Source organism: Mangifera indica, chromosome 1 (assembly GCF_011075055.1).
Source record: "Mangifera indica cultivar Alphonso chromosome 1, CATAS_Mindica_2.1, whole genome shotgun sequence".
Lineage (NCBI taxonomy): Eukaryota > Viridiplantae > Streptophyta > Magnoliopsida > Sapindales > Anacardiaceae > Mangifera > Mangifera indica.
In genome coordinates, this window is record NC_058137.1 from 4,101,264 (window position 1) to 4,125,138 (window position 23,875).

A 23,875-nucleotide genomic window follows, 5' to 3' on the forward strand; every position below is an offset into this window, starting at 1 on the left:
TATATTTATTATATTTTTTAAATGTTATATTATATTATATTAAATATTAAATATATTATATTATAATCAATTTTTATTTTTAAATATGTTTGTAGTTGATTAGAAATAATCAATTTTTTAGTTATACAGTTCACGCACCATGCGCACTTCGCACTCATCGTGCACTTCGCACACTCTGCACACACTCAAACATTCTTTCTCGTGCCTACGCATCCTGTATGACACCTACAGAGTCGGGAGGATATTTTTAAAATTATAAATAAATTTACTTATAAAGATAAAATAAATGTACGTTTACCTAAAATGGTTGAAGTGAAAATTTTTTTACCTATTTTAATTAATATCTCGTAATATATAATATATATTATATTTATAATATATCTTATGTGATGTGTTCCTTTTTATTTAATCATATAATATAAAATACCAATAATTATGATGACAACCTCTTGATTTGAAGTGGCGGTGGTTGGCATGGGACAAGCAATGAACCGCGGAAACATGATGTCATTCTAATGATGATAATGACAAAAATGTGTTGCAGTGATAGAGAGAGAGAGAGAGAGAGTGTGTGTGCGCGCTCTACCTCAAGGGAGAGCTAAATGATTTTGTCTGTGTTTATATCTTTTTAAAGCTATTTATTTTCTTTATAATCTATCTGATATCGAATTAGGATTGTTTTCATTAACAGAATTTCGTTTTTGGTGGATAATTGGAAATTTAAGAAGAATCAAGGGTGAAAGTTGAACTTATCAAACTTAGGGTGAGAAAAATGTAATTTACTCATTGATAATTATTCCTTGAAATTAAATAACATTTAGTTGCGATGTGGTAGTCCGCATATGACAAAGCAGTCAAAAACACCCACCTAGAGAAACAAAACACTATTCCAATTGGATGCTCTTTTATTTTACTTTGATTAAGACGGAATTTCCATCCGTCCCGAGGATCCTTCTATTCCTGTGCCACAAACCTGCTGAAAAAGCTTGAAAATTTTCCAAATCTAGAATTGTTTAAACAAATGAACAACCTTAAATTGTTGCATTAAAAATTCAATAACAAAATTATTTTAGGTATACAAATATATATATATATACTTATATATGATATCATAAGATCAGGTGATTTTGAATTAAAAATAAAATATTATTCAATCATGTAATGACACATATAAGTGTGTACATATTTATATATTCAAAATGAATACACATAGTAATGCTCAAAATTCAAAATCCCTTGGCCTTTGATGCGACTATGTATGACTAATCAATTTAAGTAATACAACATGTTTATACTTTTATGTACACAAATGGATATATATGATATATTATCGAGTATTATTTTATCATTAATTCAAAATTATTTAATTATATGATGATATATCGTATATATATTTATTTATGTGTACACAAAAGTGAGTACATATAATTTTATTAAATCAATTATAGGTATTGATGTGCAATCCACTCTCAAGATTCAATCCATTGAGCAAAGTTGCTTGAGCTTTAAACAATACTAGCTACTAACTGAAATCTGAAAATTACATTACATAGCAGAAAGAATAAGCAAACACAAGGCAATACTACACAGAACACATAAGACAATCACAAGTCTTAAGGGAAGAGGCTGCAAGAGGTGACAATTTGCATTAAGAAAATGCAAATAATAAAAATGGACTATGATAATACAACTCCATGGAACTAATAATTTAGCAGTCGCAATTAAAGTATCAAGCTAGCCCATCTTCTGTGGTTGCGAGGGAAGGCGAGAGTGAATTGCGCGATTCATCGTATTCCTCCCCTAGAGGAGATTGCTCCACCCTGATATCTTCGATCATTTTAGCAACTTCAGTCATTGTAGGCCTCTTTTCAGGCAGTGGCACCACACAGGCCAAACCCACATGAAGCATTGACACAAGTTCCTCTTCAATGTTCTTATACCTCAAAAGTTCTTGATCAAACACTTCTGCTGTCCACTCTTCCTTCACTACTGATCTCACCCATTTGGGAAGATCCACTGCCTGCTCCTCTTCATCGAGGCGAGGATGCATTGGTGAAGGGTACTGTGATGGAGCTTTCCCTGTAAGCACTTCCAACAACAACACCCCAAAACTATACACATCAGACTTTTGAGAGAGCCTCTTTACTTCAAGTTGTTCCGGGGCCCTGTATCCACCTAATTTCGCTATGGCATGAGCCGGATTCAAAAGCAATGACAACCCAAAATCAGAAATGCAAGCAACTCCATTCTTGTCAAGTAACACATTAGAAGACTTAACATTTCCATGTGGTATTTTCGCTGCCCCATACTCTTGATGAATCCTTGCCAATCCTCTGGCTGCTCCCAAAACCAAACTGATCCTCGTCGTCCAATCCAAAGGGATTCTCCCAGGTCCCCGGTTCCCTGGTCAAGAATCAGAAACTTCACTAAATCTGAACAGAATTTGTTATATCATATAAGAAAACTCAAACAAAAACTCACCATGAAGAAGTGAATGCAAGCTTCCATTAGGAAGATAATCGTAAACAAGAAGTTTCTCCTCTTTGGCATAATAATAAGCTCGAAGTTTAACAACATTTGGATGCTTAAGCTTCCCAATCACATCCATATATTGCTCAAAATCTTTTCTTGCACAAGGGTTAGCATCCTTCAATCTCTTCACAGCCACAACACTTCCATCATCAAGAACGGCTTTGTAAACAGTCCCAAGACTGCCCTTCCCCAACATTTCAGCTGAAGCCCTCAACAGATCTTCCAGTTCAAACTGATTCTTCCTTTCATAAAACACAAGTTTACTTCTATCTGTTGCATTTGTTCCATCACTGTCATTACCTCCATTTGCGTACACTCTCTTTTCACTTCCATAACTGCTCCCACTTTTTCTCCTCTGTTTCTCACTTGAATTCGTTCGATCTTTACGGCAACAATACGCCACAACAAATGACGTTACCACTAACAAAGCCACGCAATTGCCTAACACAATTGCCACAATAGCCCCGGTACTAAAACCTTTTCTGGGTTTCTTTTTATCTTCACCGAGTTTAGGCGTTTGTGGCATTGAGCTTGGATTAGACGGCACCGTTTCGGTTGATGCAACATCCGGTGGAGAAGTATCAGCTGTGAATGAACAAACCGGTAACGGACTGGACCCACATAGTCCTTCATTTCCGATAAAGCTTCGTTGACCGAACTTCTTTAGCAGACCATCCGGTAACCGACCGTAAAGTTCGTTGTTAGACAAGTTGAGCTCTTTTAAGTTGAGAAGAGAAGCCGATAAATCGGGAATGCGGCCGGTGAGTTCATTGTTCTGTAGCCTGAGAGTCAGAAGCTCAGTCAAGTTTGTTACTTCTATGGGAATTGGGCCGCGGATGTTGTTATTGGACAAATCTAAGCGCATAATTCGCTTGAGAGCCGATATTTCGGGCGGAATCTCGGCCGAGAAATCGTTCCCGGATAGATAAACGAGTTTCAAGTCGGTGCAGTTCGTGAGCGGCAAAATGGTCCCATTTAAGCGGTTGTCGTGGAGGTCTAGAAACCGTAGCTGGTCTAGAAGAGAGAGATAAGTGATGGGCCCACGCAGTGAAAGCGAAGAAAGAGAGAGTGCAACGACACGGTTGGCTTTTAAGGAGCAAATGACCCCGCGCCAGGCGGAGGCGCAAGCATCGTCGCCGGTCCAGTTGGAGAGAAGGGTGCCGTGGGTATCGGCCTGGAGGCGAAACAATGTGAGGGCATTAGTGTCATTTGGAAGAGAAGAAGATAAAGAAAGTGAGAACAGAGAGAGAGTTAGAGAGAAAAGAAAGAGAAAAGATTTGAGGAGGTTCATCTTCTGAAAATCAGAGAGTGCAAGCGGGAAGAGTGAAGAAAGTGTTTTAAAAATATCGTAAGAGTGCTTTGCTTTTCTTTTTCCCATACCCCTCAAGGTTTTGGAATTTATTCATTTTTACACTCTTTTTTTCAAAAAAACCCTACAAATTTGAGAATTATATATGAATACCCTTTACCTAGAGATGGCAATTTGTTTCACGAAATTGGGTCTTTAGCCCACCCTTCCCTCAGAGAGAAGATTTTCCAATAAAAATAGATATGAGTATAAGATGGAGATGATTAAAATCTCTATAGTCGAGAATGGAATGAGAATGAAAATAAATATAATTTTGAGTTATCCTCTCTTAGACTCATGTTCTCTTCTATATATTCTTTAAATCTTTATATATTGAGTTATCATTAAAATTTTTAAATTATTATAAATATATCTTAAAATTTAATAAATATTTCATTATTTTTTTAAGTAAAGATGAGAAAGGGAAAATATAAGAAATTTTCTCTGAAAAGATAAGGAAGGGAAGGAGAGATTAATTTTTCCCATGAAAAGGGGATCTCCGCATGAGAGATAAAATGAAACGATAACAAAAACATATATTACAGTATATTAGTTTTTCTCTGCGTCGTTAGCATCTTTACCTTTACTTTATTACTAGATACAAAGTTTAAAAACTTAATCTCAAACATTCTTCACCGAGTTCCAATACATTGCTATTAGATTATAGATTTACATAATTTTTTCTGATAAGACCGAAGTTATTATTTTAACTAAATAATACAATACTTCATGTAGCAATATAAAAGAAATAAGGTAAAAGAGTATCCACTTGAAGAGTTTATTTGTAAAAGTGGATATGAAAATCTTCAGGGTAATATCTGATATTCTCCAATTCTTTTGCATGTGGTGCTTTTTTAGCCTGTCAAATGATTAAAGAAAGAGAGAGAGAGAGAGAGACAGGAAGGGAGGCAGAGGTTTTAATTATTATGAAGGGAAGGGTATTGTTGGCATGTTTGAATGATTAAAGGGGGAAAATTAGAATATGGGTGAATCATTGCTGTTCTCCACTTTTTACAATTGAATGAGTAAAATTAGCCCTTTTTTTTTGTTTTTTTCTTATTTCATTCTTTCAACTTTCCTCTTTTTTCTTTTTTTTACCAATTGGGATTTTTCCCACAATTTTGCTTTGGAGCTAGATCTTCTAATATCAAAGGCAATTTGAATTCTTATTTCCGTATTCCAAACCTTTTTTCTTTATCATTTAAATCATAGTTTTTAAAATCAGATCAAATTGATCGATCTGACTAACTGAATTATCAATTTTTAATCAAATCAATTGGATTATATATAAAATTGGATTTAACTCAATCAATATAAACAATGAAGTTTTTTTTTTCAAAAATTTGTTATAAAAACTTAAAAACCGTATTTATTATATTTAATATATATATATATATATATATATATATATATATATATATATATATATATATTATCAAACTAAATTTAACTTACTATTAAATAAGTGAAATTTTATATTTAATAATAAATTATACACAATTTTTTAATATTATTTTTTAACAATTAACTCATTCGATCACCGATAAACTAATCTAATCATCGATTGGATCAAATTGATACCTAATTTAATTCTAAAAACATAGATTTAACCTACCTTTTGGGGCATAAGATTTTTACCGGAGAAGATATACAGTGAAATTGTGTATATATAATACTTTGGTAAAGCGCATGGACCTGCGACACAAGAACATAACTTCATCGTTTATCCTAAGGTAAAACAACTACTCCTACTTTATAAAAGAATGGGATTTGTTTCAGAAGGAAATTTACTTTTTACCATAAATATAACCGCATGAGACATCTGATTTGATTTGTTTCAGAATGGATTGGCTTGGATTGCATTGCATTCTTTCTACGTCCCACTAGTGTATTTCAATTTCAAACCCTAACTCAATTATGAGATTTTGTGTATCTTCTTAACTTTTGAAATGGTGCCATTTGCCTCTTAAATGATGGGCCGTATTAGAGTTGACTGCATATTAATTAACAAATATTTATGTGCATATGACAATCATATTTTAAATGCATTTATAGCTTGCAAGGAAAGATTGCGTGTGATTAAATGTACCAATGTAACTCATAAACTATTATAAGTTTTTACGCCTAAAAAACTTATTCCCACCCAATGAATAATAAAATCTTATTAAAAATTTAAATACGTATTTATAAGTCAATTTCTGGTAAAAAATCTCAGTTAAGATTAGGGGTAAAATCATTATTTATTAAAAAATTAAAGTTTTGTTATATTTTCCTCCTCTAGTTTAAAAATCTCACAATTTTCCTTCACCCAAAGTTTGAAAAATTATCCTTTTACTCCTAGGTTTTTTTCTCCTCCTCCTCCGCTGGTGACAATCTCCTCTCTAGTCGTCGACTAGCTTCCTACCATCTTCAAGGTCGACCGATCTTCTCTTTTTGGTGGCCAATTTTGTCAAACAAAGATGAATCGTCTTCATCTAATTGAAATCAGCCATCCCAAAATTGTTTGGCCAGCTTGAGAGAAAGCACACGTGTCTTCATTTGGCCATTTTCTTTAGTTGACTACCTTGGCCAACAAAAATCACATCTCAAGATTAGCATCTCCAAAACAACATTTGACGAAATTGGTCATCAAAGACAGAAGATCGACCACCAAAAACAGAAGATCAGCCAACCTTGAAGATGGTGGGAAGCTGATCGATGACTAAAGAGGAGATTGTTGCCAAATGAGGAGGAGAAAAAAAAGACCTAAGGGTTAAAAGGAAAATTTTTAAATTTGAGGAGAAAAATATGATAAAACTTTATCTTTTTGATAAATGATGATTTTACTCTTAATTTTAACTGAGATTTTAATAGAAATTTACTTATGAGTAGATATTTGAGTTTTTAAAAATTAAAGAGTAAGATTTTGAGATTCTACTATACTTTGGTGGGAAAAAGTCTTTTGTCCAAGTTTTTATGAAGCTAATTACGTGTTTGAAATGTTGTTTCTACAAACGTGGATATTGCTACATACATATGTTAGTGTTAGGCCAAGGATATAAGGTCATTAATAATATGGGATTTTTAGTCAATTTAAATCTTTGACCGTCATCAAAGGGTAAATGTAGTCAGTAATATTAGTGTTATTGTTTGATGGGATTCATTCACCAAGGGTTAAAGGTAAAATCACATATGGGCTTAACTAGTCCAATCTTCATATATATATATATATATATATATAGAGAGAGAGAGAGAGAGAGAGAGAGAGAGAGAGAGAGACACACACACACACACACACACACACACACACACACACTTACTTACTTACAAATATACGTAAGGTAAGAGTTGCTCTTGAACTTACAGTTAGTTAACTTGAAATTGTATGCATACATATCTATAACCATACCTTATTTAGTTGACCATGAAACCAATTTCACTCATAAGTTGACATGTGTCATAAAAATCATTATGAGGGGGCACCTATTAAATACTCTCTACATCACTCATGGTATGGTGGGTCGTAATAGGCTTAAGGTATGAGTTGTTATCTAATAGTAAATGTAGGGAGAGTATTGCATAGTAAAAGTATTCATATGGTTAAAGTGCCTAATTTTTGTATCGATCTAGTTCGATCAGCATAACAGTTAGAGTTTCAATTCAATTATAGTTGAGTTATAAGTTTTCACCCAATATATTAAGGATTAAAAAATCATCCCAGTTACGATTTTAAGATACCATTAAATGAACAAACCAAAATATTATGGTTTTTCAAATAGGTTTAGGGGATTGAAGTTGATCCTCAGTCAAGAATAAATATAAATAGGTTCACATCATTAATGTACGAAGTACAAGGCATACTCTTAATGAACAAGTTAAGTGGATCAAGTTAAAGGGCAAAATAGAGGTTATATAAAGTTTAAATTAGATTTCTTACTTACTAGATGATTATAATTCACTCTCTTATCTTAATGTCTTGCAGATGATAGGTGAACGTAATGGTTGTAGTGCTAGAGACAGGTTAGTAGGCATGGACATCATGAGGGGCAATGTCGTCTTTTTATATCATTATGTTTTGATGTACTTGAGTCATTATTTTATGATTAAGAGACGTGTTTTGGATTTGAGAATTTATGTTTTGTATTTGATAATGGATTAATTTTTTTAGTGATATCTTTTGATTGCTTCTATGTATTTTTATATTGAAGGTTATTTTGATCTTTTTCAAATTATGTGTGAAATGATTGGTTTTATATTAACTAAATACATCCTCTAATAGTCAATGTAAGTGACACTTACCTCCAAAGGGTAATTTCCCAGAGAAGTATTATAGTTTGATTATTATGATATTGAATAAGCTCATCAAAAGATGATAACATATTTTACGTGTCAAAATTGTTTGTTGATAGTTTAGTGTAACACATTAGTGTACATTGTAGTCATTTGCACTGGACAAACTTACCAAGAGGATTTTATATGGATGGTTGCTCCAATGTCTATAAAATAAATCATTTTATTTGATTGAGTTGGTGCTTAATCCAATATTGCTTGAGTATTGACACAAACGTCAATATATGTATATTAAGGGTTTCTTGAAGTAGACACTTAATTTATATCTCAACCTTGAAGAGATGTCGTATGAGGAAAAGAAATAATTATATGAGCATTGTATTACTGATATGTTAAAGGTCAATTACTAACACTTCATTAGCTAAATGATCATAATAATTTACTAGAGACCAGTCTTATAATGTATGTGGATGGTTGTTGGGTCAAGAACATGTTTTGGTATATCTTGGTAACCTGTGAAAGACGAAAGAGCCTCCAAATGTTAGTATGGTGTCTTCTCTCGATTGTAAAGATCACACGTTTTCTTATGTCATGTTGCAATATGAAGTGTAAAAGTGGATCCTGGTTTTAGGTTATAACTTTCTTGTATGGTTTTATAAATTTTAAAATACACATATTCTGTTGTGTTGTATGTTATTTTGCACCATATTTCCAACAACAGTTTCATCTTTCTTACCTCTTCTCTAATGTTACTATCATCAAGCTTTAAAATTTCATCAACGATCCTTCAATTAATAGTATTTTTGTAAAATTTTCTTGCTTTATTCTTGGACTTCTTTATTTAGATTTTCAATTTCAACAACCATGAATGGGTGTGCAGTCATAATGCACAAGGGTATTTAACAGTTTATTCCACTTAAATTGTGCCCTTTCTTTTATAACCACAAGTATTCGATAACTTTCACTCATGAACAATTGTCCCTCATACATGCACAACCATTCATGATGTCAAATTAACCTTTTTAACCTTTAGCAATCGTTCATCCTTCATGAATGTCTTACAGACACTATACAGGTATTCATCCTCCATGAATGACTATTCATCGACAATTCAAGACATTAAAAATTTTGATACAATTGATGAAATGAAAATTCATGTTAGAGGCAAGTATACCACTAATTTATAATTTTTGCATTGTTGAACTTTATGTGTTTCATTTCAAATATGTGGCCAAAAGTTTGCTTCACTTGCGTTAAATTGGTTATGTAATGTCCTATTGAAAACAAATTGTCAAGTTTGTGTCTTTTTAACTTAGGGAATAATTTACTAATAAAAATAAAGTTTTATATATTTTTTATTTCTCTTTGTGTAAATTAATATTATTAAACCTGGTAAAGTCGACGAGTTGCTCATGGGTATCCACTCATAAAATGGGTATAGGTTTTAAGTTTTTAGACCTATACTTATATAAATTTAATTCTTACGAGTAGGTTGGATACACCTAGAATAAATTTAAGAAAAAAATAAAAAGTATAACTTATAAGGATAATTTATCCTTAGAGTTGTGGATGGAAAATTTAAAGGCATGTGGTACCATCATGGTTAAAGAGACCTCTATACTTTGAGTTCTCAAACAAAACAAATAAGCAAATTTAGTAAGTTGCATTCAATCGAATTAGCAAAAATAAATTATTGAGTACACAAAGGAATTATTTATATTGGAACATAAAAGAATTATTAGTTTAGACTATTAGTTTAACCATGAAAGATTTATTGGTTTGGACTTAGTGGTGTTTTTTAAAGTTTTTACTCATTGTTGATATTATTTATATTGAAATATAAAGGAATTAATAGCTTTAAAAGCAATGTTTAGATTCGGATCATACATTGACTCAGTGAAGAGATTTATCTGGATTGATCGATGGTTTGATCGGGTTACCCTTTAAATCAATATTAAGATTAATATATAAAATACTTTTACCTATTTAATCATTAAATATAACATCTAAATTACATTTAAATAAAATTTAATTAAGCTTGGGGGCACATTGATACAATGTGTTAGGGCAAGGCATTGTGTTCAAATCCTTGCAATTGAAAATTTGCACAAGATTTCTCATAACAAGAGATAGAAGTTGTAATTTGATTTGTCGGCTGGTCCCTTTCTTTAGTCATCGTGAAAGGAAAAAGCTCACAATAACTTTAAGTCTCACTAAAGCAAGGTTGTTGTGGCTGGACCAATTAATTTTTGGTTTATTAACATACATAAATTTATAAAGTAAACATGAATTAACAGCTCTCCTAACTTTGGTTGACCCTTTCCTTTTCATAAAATTCCCCAGCTCCATTTGTCTCCCAATAAATTCACTAATTGTAAAGAGCAGTGTCATGAAGTGAAAACATTGTGAAGGAAAATCAGTGCATCAAGGAGTTTAATCTTGAAATGTTACGGATTTGAACATATGCTCTTATGTTTAACATTCCACTATTTTTTTTTGTAATGAAAAATTTTATCCGAATCATATCGTCTTTTCGGGGTTGAATCAACTATACCAAATTAATAAAATTTCAAGTCTAGTGATCGACTCAATATCCCATCACTTTGCTATTCAAACTACCTAGTGAGGGTGAGAAAATTTAATTGATAAAAGAGATAAAAAATAATTAAAATTAGGTAAATGGTAAGAGGTTTTGAAAGGCACATGGTAGGGCAAAGTGGGTTGATGAGTACGGTGATAATGTTGCAAAAAGTGGAGGAAACACTTCAGCTTTTTTCTTCTGCCAATTCATCAGAGGCCATTTTTCTTTTGCTTTTTGTTCCCGGTTGAAAAAAGAGAGATTGAAGGCGGGATTGGCGTTCTAAATTTGTGTCAGCTCCGGGATATGGACAAAACAAACACCACCTACCGTCCTTGCTAAATGAATAGCCGAGTGAAAAATGTTTTCTTTATTAATTTTCTTATTGTTGGAGCACAAAGCCAAGTGCAACAAATTTTTTCGTGTTTTAAGAAGTTTCTGTACAGCGATAAGGCCAAAACAGAAGGTTGAGTTTGCATATGCTGTTGTAGTTTGATCATTGGAGCCTTGATTTACGTGACAAGAAACCGGGGTGGATCTTCAGTTGGATCAACTCGATCAGGACCCAGCTGCCAATCAAATAGAGTTGTTGGACTGTGGTTCAAGGCCACGTTGGAACATATAAATATTTTTTTAAGAAATATTGACACATGTCTTAGTCACATTTCATCTTATCTCTTTACTACACGGTAGTCTTTTATCATCGACAGTAGTTTCCCATTGCCGACATCACCAATGGATAGCTCAAACAAGAAAATAATTGATGTCAATTCAACTCAAACAAAGGAAGATATCGAAAAGATGTCAAAAATTGAAGGTTAAACGAAAGATAAAATTATAGTTTTTAAAAGTTGTGAGGGCAACTAAAATTAAAAAAAGATGAAAATTCTAGGTTTGAAGGAAAAATATGATTTTTTAAAGTTAAAAAAATTTTAAACAAAAGTGAAATTGTTAGTTTTTAAAACATAAAAAAAAAAATATAATGAATTATATATATTGTTAATATTAAAACAGTCATTTTACCCTTAACTTTAACTAAAAATTTTAACAAAAATTAACTGATAAGTAAGTATTTGAATTTTTGAAAATTAAAAAGTACGATTTTGAGATTTTACTATACCTTAGGTGAAAACAAGTCCCTCGGCTTTTAAAAAATATTGGATTCAGGTTTGAGTCTTGACATTTAGTATGAGTAATATTATAACCGCAAGTCTAATTCATAGTATATTATAAATATTATATATTTAAACAATGTTATTTTCTTGATCCGAATGTCAATCTAACTAGTTAGAAAAAAGAAAAAAAACCAAACCATTCTTTCACCAGGTTAGAATGCAAGGTGCTTTTAAGATGCTCTAGAATATTTCTTACCCAAACATGTAGCAAAATAGGATTATGATTGTTATTCTTATATTATTAACCTTGACCATCCATTCTAGATTCCGTATGCTTCTAGGCTGTTAAATTTACTTGTAAACTCTTATAGTTATATTCATTCCAAGCGCCGTATTATTTCAAGAGCTTTAATAATACATTTATTTTTAACTATAATTACCCTGTTCTCTTCCTCTCTTCTCTATTCATTTTCCAAAATACTGAGATTGATCAACAAAATCAAACCAAGAATGTTTTGAGGACTCTTTTGGCCAAACAAACATAGAAAATTGTCATCCCAATCTCTTTCTTTTTGAGTTCTTCATATTTTCAGGAGTCCCTTGTATGTTTCTTTTCAAGCTTACTTAAAGCCAAATGTCACCATTTGTACTCTTAAGGTCAAGAAATTCACCAAGGCCAAAATTTTGAAATGACTTGAAACTAAGAGAAGTATAGGTAGACGAGTGAGAACCTACGTGTGTCTTGAAAATCAGCAATATCATAAACGGTCAATTTGTAATTAGGGGTAACAATTTATATCTCAAATTACTAGTTTACAAGATAAAAATGTAAAGCGATAAGAAGTAAAGAAAAATAAGAAGAAAAGTGATGGTGGTTAGTGGTTGTTTATTTTTTATTTTTTCTATATTTTGAAAGTAGGATATGAACAAAGATTGCAAAGAAGCAAGGTTTTGATGAATAAAAAGATTATTATGTTACGTTATGACTTATTATAGATTGATATCATTGTACAGTAATTTTAGTTTGCTTTATGGGGGTGTTTGGTTGGAGTTTTTTAGGATTACCTTAATAATCTATCTTTTATTTCCTTGTTTGGTTTGTCAGTAATAAAATATTACAGTAATCTTCTATTACCAATGCTGACATGACATGTAATATAAGTGGTAATCTAATTACCGCATTCACCTTAGGTATTTAAAGATTACTGAGGTAATCTTGAATTTATTATAATTATATTATTATTTATTAATTTTTTGAGATAAAAATAAATTTATTTTTAATTAATATGACAAATAATATAAAAAATATTTAAAAATAATTATATTCAAGGGCATTTAAGTAAAATAATTTACTAGTAATCTTTTATTACATTTAACCAAACACAATAATTATTTATATCTATCAAATTTTATCAAACATAGTAATCATTTATACCCAGTAATCTTTTAAGTAATTTATCTTCAAGGTAATTTTTCTATTTTGATAATAAAACATTACCTAAACTAAACGCCCCCTATATGTTATATTTCAATTAACATCTTTTGAACTCTTTTGCATATGTTATGAAATTAAGGTCAAGTTAACATATTTTTCAAATGTTAACTTTGGTATTTATGCATGATTGTAGTTAAGTTTAAGTGGTTACTATTTTTTTGAGCATACGTTCTCCTCGAAGAGTAGTCGTCTTAAAAGGAATGTTATACTACTATAATCTCATCAAAAATATAATATAAATTAAAGTCTCTCTTATGGGAGAAATCAATCATTTACATATACGTAGACAATGTATTGAAAGAAGAAAAACCAGAGGTTTTTTCAATTATTTATTGTGAGTTAGTGCTATTAGAAATATATTAAGAACACCCACATGTTTTTTGGATCATGAAAATAGAGAATAACAAAGAAAACTACTTGGTTAGAGCTCTTTTGGTGACATTATTCAATCTCTTCATTCGTCACTAAATCAATTTTGTCGTGGATTCGAGGTATTTATGATTGTTAAGTAAAAAAATCTGATACTCTAATAACCAAACAAAATAAGGCAATAGTCTATGATAAAAAATATTTTCCAATCTTCTATGCAAACCTATTAAGAACTCACAAATAAAGCAAATGCAACAAAATTAAATAAATCAATAGACACTAGATTTTTAACATAGAAAACCCCCGCAATGAGGAAACAAAAAATCACGAGACCTAGTCTAGATAAATCTTTCACTATCAACAGTAATAATGGGTACAAGCAGAGTTCTCTCTAGTAAAATTAAAGATATATAATCAACAATACATCAAGAGCAACTATTCTTGGCAATAAGGAATCAAATAACACAAGTTTAATGAAGAGAAATCACTAAAATAGGTTTTTTGTTCACATGTCTAGATTTGGATCAAGACACCTCAAAATCATATCTCCACCGTTCAAAATGTAGAGCCTTGTGTTTGAACGCCTCCACAAAATTTCAGCTCAATCTAATGGTGAATAACTTTAGAAACTTAGATTTGCAAAAACTCTTAGAGTATAAACAGAAACAGAAAAGTGACTCTTCCTCTCCTCTTTTCTCTTTATTTTAGATAAGTTTTTCACCTCTATTAATTTTCATCTGAATGGATATTTATAAGTCTTCATTAAACTTTGTGAAAAGACTAAAATAGCCTTCATCTATATTTAACCAAAAGATCAAAAATAGGTAAGACAGTAAATGGGTTGTCCTCTCACATAAGAGGAAAACCTTAACAATGAGTATTGAGTTAAATATTGCATATGACATCATAAGCATGAATTTGTGACCATTTTTGTAAAAATTTAAAAGCTTTCGTTACTTCTTTATCTTAAGATAGGTAAGATGATTTTGAGAGAAATTTTGATATCCTCTTTAGTCAATTCTCCAAAATCAAGTAATTCTTGAGATATATCCTTTGTAAAATTCTCCTCATACTTTGTCAACACACATTTTTAAAGTTGTCAATAGCATAAGTATAGATGTAAGCTATTGAACAATATACTAAACACATTACAAATTTCATGTGTCTAATCCACATACAATTCTAATTATTTTTATTATAGTGGATAACATAGTTTGATTAGCTTAATCATAATTAATGTAGTCTATCATGTGTAAAGATCAAAATTACATACATTAGTTGGTAATTAGAAAATCGCAACAATCTATATAAAAAAAGAAGGGTCAAAAAGTGGAATCGTCCTGAGCATCAATGAAGAGAGTTTAGAGCAACTAGCCAATCCAATTGCTAGAACGAAAGGGGGATGAGAAGCAAAATCAAATAGAAAAGAACTACGACTCCCAAACCTAGCTGCCCAGATATCATACAGTGAAGCAAAAGCAGAATGATTTCCATTATATCGCAACTCAAATGGAAAGATTGGGCCTTGGCAGCTACGACCAAGATTGGCTTGTTGATTATCGGTTACGTTATTTTTATTTAAAAAATTGTGTAATATTATATGTACAAATAAATTATATAATTTAATATAATAATATTTAATTAAGTTATATTTTATCATTTAATTTCAAACTCTTCCCTCAGTTTGTACAATTTTTTTTTTTTTGTAAGTTTAGTTATATTCTAAAATCTTTAGGAGAGGTTTGGAATGTTTTTGTTCGTTTAAATGGTATATTGTTTGCCTTAAATGACTAAGTTAACCCTTTGCCTTGCCGATGAAGTTTAACCGCTGAAAAAAAAACAGGGAGGAACGTTCACAGTTTTCAAAACCAGGGGTGGGAAATTGATTCGACAAACCTAGCATTTAAAAAAAAAACAAGAGAGATTTCGTTGAAACGAACAGCGAGGCTGATGCGATTACTGCAATTAAGGCTGATTCGGGTCGGATACTGTTGATGTTGAAAAGTCCAGTCGAAAACTCGAGCGACAAAATCAGGAGGAAGTTCCCTAACGCACGCACGTTGAGAATGAGAAAGCGGACCGTTTACGCATGGAGCGTGGCGATCATCTGCTTCGTTGTACTGATGATTGTCACTCCTGCTATCCCTCAGTCTCAAGAATATCACGATTTCGCTGACCAACGCGAGTTCTTTGGTACCTCTTCTCGCTTTTTCATAGATTTTTTTATATGATTTTTCAGAATTCTATTCTTTACTATGTTGAGTTGACTGAAATGTTAACTAATGTTAATTTCAGGTATACCTAATTTTCTAAACGTCGTTTCCAATTTCCCCTTTCTTATTGTTGGTCTCATCGGGCTTGTCCTCTGCTATCATGGCAATTATTTTAAGCTAAGGTAATTCAAAATAGCTAATTTGTCGAATTGTGTGGGTCTGTTTTTAATTAGGCTAATCTTACGGTGAATTTATTGAAAAATTTCCCGATTACAGTGATATCAGAAGCAGGAAGATGATTCTTTTTTTTTTTTGTTTTATGTTTATTGATTTTGAAATTTGTATAATTTGGACTTGAAAAGCTTGCAAGGTGAGCTTTGGGGTTGGACATGCTTTTTCATTGGTGTGGCCGCAGTTGGTATTGGATCGTCATACTATCATCTCAAGCCTAATGATGCTCGGCTTGTGTGGGATCGGTTGCCTGTAAGTATTGTTGTTCGGGCTTTGAATGGGGATTTAGTTTTTAGTTCATTGGTTATGGTTCCTTATATTTGCGCATGTGGTGGTGGAAATTGTAGATGACTATTGCTTTCACATCAATAATTGCAATCTTTGTCATCGAAAGGATTGATGAGCAGAAGGGAACTGTTTCACTTGTACCTTTACTTTTGGCTGGTGTAGTTAGCATTTTGTATTGGAGGTGAGAATGCTGCTTCTTTATTTTTCAGGAGTCAACTTCAGTTATTTATAAATAGTACCATGTTTGTTGTGATCTGGCTTTTTTGTTGCATGGTTTAGGCATTAAATCAGTGAAAGTATTTTTTCTTACTAATAGAATAAACATTGATTTTGATATCTATGCTTTTATATTGATGTAAAAGTTGTGATGGGTCAAACATTGGTGGAGACTCTTGTTATAGAGAGCCCTTATCGAGCAAATTTGCCTAATTATGCCGTGTTTTCCTCTGCAGGTTTTTTGATGACCTGAGGCCTTATGCTTTGATCCAGTTTGTTCCCTGTATTGCCATCCCTCTGATGGCTATATTGTTGCCTCCAATGTACACACATTCCTCATACTGGCTTTGGGCAGCAGGTTTTTGCTTTTCATCTTGCTAGTACTTCTCTTACATTTCTAGCAGTATTGTGGTTCTTATGCATTACTCACTCTGAATTTAATCTCATGGTTGCAGTATTTTATCTGTTAGCTAAGGTAGAAGAGGCAGCAGATAAACCAATATATAGATGGACTCATCATGTTGTCAGTGGGCACACTCTTAAGCATCTTTTTGCTGCAATGGTTCCTGTCTTCTTGACACTCATGCTTGCGAAGAGAAGTATTGAAACCCAAAGGTATTTCGTTTTCTCTTGTTGTGATCTTATGAACTTGTTTCTTCTACCCTGAAACTTCAATGTCGCTTTTGAATGATCTAGAGATTGGAAATTTTCAATAAAAGATAAAACATAAAAAGGATATACCCTTGCTAAGAGGCTACTTTGATATCACTCATTTTGATCAGGTTTCCCTGGCAGTCCATGTTACTGAATGCATTTCATATTTTTTAGTTTATATTAGTAGTTATGCCTTTCTAGAAAATTTGCAATATTCCCCTGTTGAATACCAATTACTACTCTCTGTATATTAACAAAGGATGATGATAATGCAAATTGTGGGACATGTTGCTCTTGGGTTCCCTTTTTTTATTTATTTTTTTCTATGAAAAGAATTTATGAATATATGAGTTCTAGTTGTAGACTTGCCACATGAATTTATGTTTAAGTGCCATAAACTACTATGCTTATTGTGACTCTCTCTCTAAGACTTTCTCTGACCAATGTCTTTCTGTCCCTATTAATGCTGCCTGTCTCCAGTGCATAGGATTTTAGGTACTAGTCTATGATTTTTGTAATGTAAAATCATGCTTTAGATTAAAATGTTATTGCAAAATTGATTGTGCATCAGGAATTAGTGGAACATGTAAACTTATTTTTTTTGTTTAGCCTATAGCATTGACACACTTTGAAGTTCCTAGTTCAAGTGGAAATAAATTTGCAATAAAACTATGTGTATCTGCTTTTGGTACACAAATATATACACACTTATGTATGTTATTACATGATTAGGTAACTTTAAATTAAGAATAAAGTAACACCATGTGATGATACATATAAGTATGTACATATTTATGTACTCAAAACGGATATGTATAGTATTACTCATAAATTTAATATCTATAATGTACTTATTGACCTTCTGCTTAATCAATCTAAAAAAGTGAGTCTTCATAAACTGACTTTTCAAAAAGCTGTGACACCTTGAAGAGTTCACTCTTATTTTTCCTCTTTTCAAAATAAAAGTTTAACACTTGGTCAGAACATTTGTTTTCTTTTTTAATAAAAAAAAGCATAAAAGCTACCTTTGGTTCCTGAAAACTAATTATTTATCTTACCACAGGAATGTTCCAACCATGGTTGTCTATAAGTTTAAGGTATATGGCAAGGAATATGGGAGCCTACAACATTAATAAGAATTTGAGCCTCTACTATTATCAAATGTCATGGACTCATGTAGCAAACATTGCATTGTGGGTAGACATTGGTTCCCTAGTGTACCACATAATAGAGGGGGTCCACATATAATTCTTGCTATAACTAAATAAACTTAATCCAAGAATAAGCTTGAAGGAGGATGTACGTATGGCAAAAGACTAATTGACGAGAATCATTATGAGATTGATGTTTTTAAGTCTAAAATAGGGCAAGAGAGGGCAATCAAGAATTAAGATATTGGGCGAATGAAATGGATGTGACTATATTAATCTATAGTATATAACATTGAAAACAACAATGAAGACATCACAGAATCAAGTGTGTTATAGCTTAAGATTGAATGTTGCAGTAAATAGCCTGGCAGCATTTTTCCCTCATGGAGATGTATGCACTGGAAAATTTATCATGTCTTGGAAGGTTTTGGATTATTGTGCTTTATTCTAGGTGATATAATATTAGAAGTTTGTGCATTTTTCTTTAATTTCTTTTATTTGATAAAAATGTTCAGGATAGTGTTTTATTGGCACTCACTTTGTAGGAATGATGAATAATAGATAATGCTTGGATATTAAGATCTATATCATGATAAATCAACATAGTGAGATTAAATGTTTAATTTATCATTACATGCAAATGACAGCATCTTTTGGCATAACTTTTCTATATGGCTTTTGAATTAAGCAAATTTTGAGTTTCATCTGGGGCCTACCATTGTTTCAAGTGGCAATGTCACAGTTTAGATTTTGAGATCCTTTCAGATAATATTCTTGAAATGAGGAATACCATGCTTTTTCTACACGCATGTTTGTGAGAATTATCTTATTCACATTTCGCAATAATGAAATGAGATCACTCTTGTGCTGCTACTAATGCATTTTTTCATTATGCCAATATTCTCTCTGTCACTTATACACATGTTTTTGTTATTGGCTTGACCATCGCAGGATAAGTCTTCTTAAGACATGGAAAATATCATGGGCAAAGTATAAAGAAAATGGTTCAAAGGTAGAGACTTACACATGTACCTACTCAACTGTTCCAGTTGAAGAATCATCTTGATTACATGATACTTGCTGTTTCTGTATTTGGTGAAGAATTTCACACATGTAGATAAACATGAAACAAATTACGCTAACAATGTTAAAGAAAAATGTTCTAACTACTAAAAAAAACTTTTAAAATTCATACAAATCTGATCTCATTTCATTGGTATGTATTTCAATAGCTTGATTTACATTTACTCTGTTTCTTACAATTTCAGGTATGTTAATAAAAACTGCTCCCACTTCCTTTCTTGTGTGTCTGTTAGATTCTCGCTTCGATTGGGCTTACTTGACACAGCTTAATTGGGCAGTTTTAACCTGCTTTGTACTTTATTTTAGGTTTTGAGTTTGGGTTTCACGTGTTTTAGTTTTCTATTTGCAGTTGTATCCTTACTGAATTACGGGAGTTTTCTGTTTAGCATAATTTATTTAATCTATATTATTAAATTAAATAATCAATTATGACATGTTTAAGGTAATTCATATAAATAATCTAATTATGGATTATAACATATTTAAAATAATTTAAGTTATGACCCAAACGTTTGTAAGATTATTCTTTTCTTGAAATTTTGGATTATAGGCAGTCTCACTTTGACAGTTTCTATGGGCCCTAGGCCTCTCAAAAGGAAACAGAGGTGTGCAAAGTTTTCTTCAGGTTGGATAGAGATTGGCCTTGAGTGCAAAGACAGAAGGGAGTTTGGGTGCAAGATCCACCCATCGAATAGGGATGAAAGTCGGCCTCAGTAATTTGACAATGTTGAGCGGAAGAGTCATCGTTCAATGGATAAAAGTTACTCTAAGAATAACAGGATAGGAAAATGTAGAATCCAAGAGCCAGGAGTAACTTCTTGAATTATTGGGATTACAAACTTTCAACAATTTAAAAGAATAATACTTTTTTAAACACAAATAATCGTTTTCAACTTATTCGTCAAGCAATGACAATTTGATTTTGTTTGTTTATAACCTACACTCGGGTTCCCCCTGAGTTGGGTCATTAAATTAATCCTGCAGCCTGAGAAGTTTTTTCTTTATCTTTGTATAGCCATATGTATGGCTATTAATATCTTTATGAGATATGTACATATCTTATAATATAATATAAATAAAATATTATATATATTATAAAGTATATTAAATTAATATAAATATATTTTATGATAAGATACATATTATTGATGTAGATTAATGATTTTTAAGAAAATAATAATTTAATAATATATATATATATATATAAATTTTAAAATTTTAAAATTTATAATATTTTAAAAATAATAATATATTAATTATAATTTTTATTATTTTATTTTAAAAAATATTATATAATAAATATAATATAATATAAAAATTAAGTTTTTATTACATTATTAGGTCACTGAATACAGAGGGTTCAGTTTATCCCATCTTCTAAACATCCTTGCTAGTCATTTGCCGGCAGTTATTTTGGCGGCGTGGTGGAGATCCACCAGTCATTTCATGAGATTCTCTTGTACTCATTCCGTCGCTCGGCAGCGGCTTTTTATTAATGTAATTATGTAAAAACACCAAGGATGCCAATTAAGGGACCCTTCTCGACTTGGAACATTTCTCCAATTTGCTTCCTTTAATACTTCATTTTCACCATTTTTTTGCTGCCAAAATACTTTTTCCATAATCACCTTCGGCCATGATTCCTTCTGATAATTTGTTGGTACGGGGGAATCAAAATTGGAAAGAGTACAAGTAACTTAATCCAAAACAAATTAAAGCAAAACTCTAGTTGATGTGTCAATTTCTTGATTAATACAAATTACTCCTAGTTTTTGTCCCATTTCTCGATTTGGGAACCAATTCAACTTTGATATAATTATTTAACCGGCCAAAGGACTATTTTCGACTCAAATTTTGGTATGATTTCAAAATTATATTCATAAAATTTAAAAAATTTAAAATTTTATTTATTGAATAATTGAGATTAACATTTTTCATTAGATATAAAAATAAAATCATTATTTTAATAATAAGATAAAAAATATAGAATTTATTATATTTTCTCTTTTAAGTTTTAAAAACTAACGTTTCACTTATTCTAAAGCTTTTTTACTTTAAAAAATAATATTTTCTCCTTCAAAATTTTAGAATTTTTTTCTTTCCCTCCAACCACTTTCTTTTCATCAACAAAACCTCTTCATTGACAAAGAGATTTCAAATCTCTTCATCAACGAAAAGATTCCAAATCGTAGATGAAATTCAGATCTCGTTGGATCTTTCATCTTTAACGAAGAGATCCGTTCTAAATTTATCTATGTGCATCGGCCAAAGGTTTAGGTTGGAGAGTAGAAGTCGTCGACGTCAGAGATGGTGGCCAGAGAGATAAAGAAAAAATTTCGAGAAAAATATGACTTTTTAAAATTAGAAAATTTTAAGTAAGGATGAAATTATTAATTTTTTAAACTTATGAGAGAAAATATAATAAACTTTATATTTTTTAATATTATTAATAAAATAATGATTTTATCTTTATTTTTAACTGAAAATTTAATGATAGTTACATCATAGACGTGACTTTAGATTTTTTAATCCCTATGGATATAATTTAAAAAATGCACTTAAACTTGTGTGGGAAATAGTCCTTTGGCCTTGTTTAACCAGGTCCATGTAAATTGCTAATTAGCTTACTTTAATCTCAATCAAACCTCTAATCAGGTACCAATTGTACCGACCAGACGTATAGGCTGATGCAATTTCCCCAAAAATTCAATTTCATATTCAAATAAAAGCTAATACATCATGTTTATTTCTTGAGTTCACGCCGAGCAGGGACCAGGTTCAATTTTTTTTTTAGTGTGGAAAATCATTTAAGAAAATAAATTGATATGTTTATTTGTGTTGTACCGGGGGGACCAAATGTACAACTGTAATAATTCATGTCCTTATTATGATTCCATGTCAAAATCAATTTGATTATTATCTTTAAACTTTTAAGTATCAATGAATAACCCTCAAAGTAAACATATTTCCAATTTTATCAAAAGATTCGACAATCTGAAATGTGTTATATTTAAGTAACTAAGAAAGAAATTAAGCTAGGACAAATTTTATGGCCTCTAAAAGACTATAGCTTAGTATTGACATATAAGCTTAAAAGGCATTTATAGGTATTACTATAATGATAAGATCAAACTTCAAAGATTTGGATTCAATGTCGTCGGCTTCTGTAGCAAGTGTGACAAAATGGCAAAATTATTTTATTTCCACATATAAGAGAATGATTGAACCAATATATTCACATCTAATTTATTGAACCGGTAAATATTTATATAATACATCATTTATTGTTAGTTCCAATCTCTTTATTTCGTTTCAAAATAACTACGAGTTTTTTTTTTAAGATAACTGGATCCGTTTGAATTGATTAAGCATATAAATCTGAGATATAGTAATCGAACTCACAATTATTATACTCGATAATTCAAAGTTTCACAAGTATGACAAAAAATCAAACCTAAATATTTTTCTTGAAAGTTTTAACATTTTATCAGTTTTACAAAATTTTGTCATTATATATGAGTTATTTTAGCATGAGAGAATGACTATTTCCCATCCCTTTTTGGTCCCAATGACATTTTTTCAATTTTAAATTTTAAAAATGTTAATTTCTCATTTTATATTGTTCTGTTTGTGAAATTTATTAATTTTTATGATAGAATTATTAAAAAGACAAAATATATATATTATTCTTTTCAATGTTTACAAAACTAAATAATCTTAATCCCCAAAAGTTTAACTATAGTTTATATTAATTATAGGATTGATAATTATAATAATAAATTTACATAATTAAAACACTTATCAATAGTGAATATCATTAACGACAGTTAGAATAATTTAATTTTAACTGTAATCACAACATCTTAATGTAATTCAATTAAAATCATATCAAGATAGTATGATTAAGTTTGAATCACACCAAAATGGTGTGATTAAGTTGGAATTCCACAATCCCAATGTAATTCTAATCGAATCAAATCTTTCTTGTGCATAAGTTTGTGAAAACCTAAAAGATGACAAAAATTTTCTTACAAGAAAGTGAAATTCATTTAAAAAAATTTAGTAGAACGACATATCAAATCATTATAAAAGTCTCGTTGCCAAAGGATAATGACTCTACCACTGGTTTTGTATTCTTTATAGCATAACTGAGTACCCAAGTTATAGTTTAAGGTTGCATTGTTTACTATGAGAGAAGAATATATGACAACTATTAAAGTATTTTAAAGAAGTTAGTTGGCTTAAGAGATTGCTTAAAGATTTTCAAGTATGACAAGAAGCGATTATGATTCAATATGATATTTAAAGTGTACTATGTCTTGCTTAGAATAAT

The 23,875-nt window shown here is 31.0% G+C and overlaps 2 protein-coding genes across 4 annotated transcripts; one reads left to right on the forward strand and one right to left on the reverse strand.

Moving 5' to 3' along the window:
* Positions 1-1,451: 1,451 nt before the first annotated feature.
* LOC123212069 (leucine-rich repeat receptor-like protein kinase PXC1) lies at positions 1,452-3,925 on the reverse strand. The gene is made up of 2 exons (XM_044631108.1): positions 2,482-3,925; positions 1,452-2,403 (listed from the first exon to the last, which is right to left on the reverse strand). Exons 1-2 carry the CDS (start codon positions 3,908-3,910, stop codon positions 1,730-1,732), a joined length of 2,103 nt encoding a protein of 700 aa, XP_044487043.1. The 5' UTR covers positions 3,911-3,925; the 3' UTR covers positions 1,452-1,729.
* An 11,561-nt stretch (positions 3,926-15,486) lies between these two features.
* LOC123195303 lies at positions 15,487-20,122 on the forward strand. Of its 3 annotated transcripts, none has more exons than XM_044608995.1 (8): positions 15,487-15,899; positions 16,002-16,101; positions 16,282-16,402; positions 16,498-16,619; positions 16,891-17,012; positions 17,110-17,269; positions 19,411-19,471; positions 20,093-20,122. In XM_044608995.1, the coding sequence occupies exons 1-8, from the start codon at positions 15,701-15,703 to the stop codon at positions 20,105-20,107; spliced, it is 900 nt and encodes a 299-aa protein (XP_044464930.1). In that variant the 5' UTR covers positions 15,487-15,700; the 3' UTR covers positions 20,108-20,122. The 3 variants fall into 3 exon arrangements, with proteins under 3 accessions (XP_044464930.1, XP_044464938.1, XP_044464920.1); XM_044609003.1 differs by lacking the exon at positions 20,093-20,122 and adding an exon at positions 19,728-19,969; XM_044608985.1 differs by lacking the exon at positions 20,093-20,122 and having other exon boundaries at positions 15,488-15,899; positions 19,411-19,657.
* Positions 20,123-23,875: the final 3,753 nt, after the last annotated feature.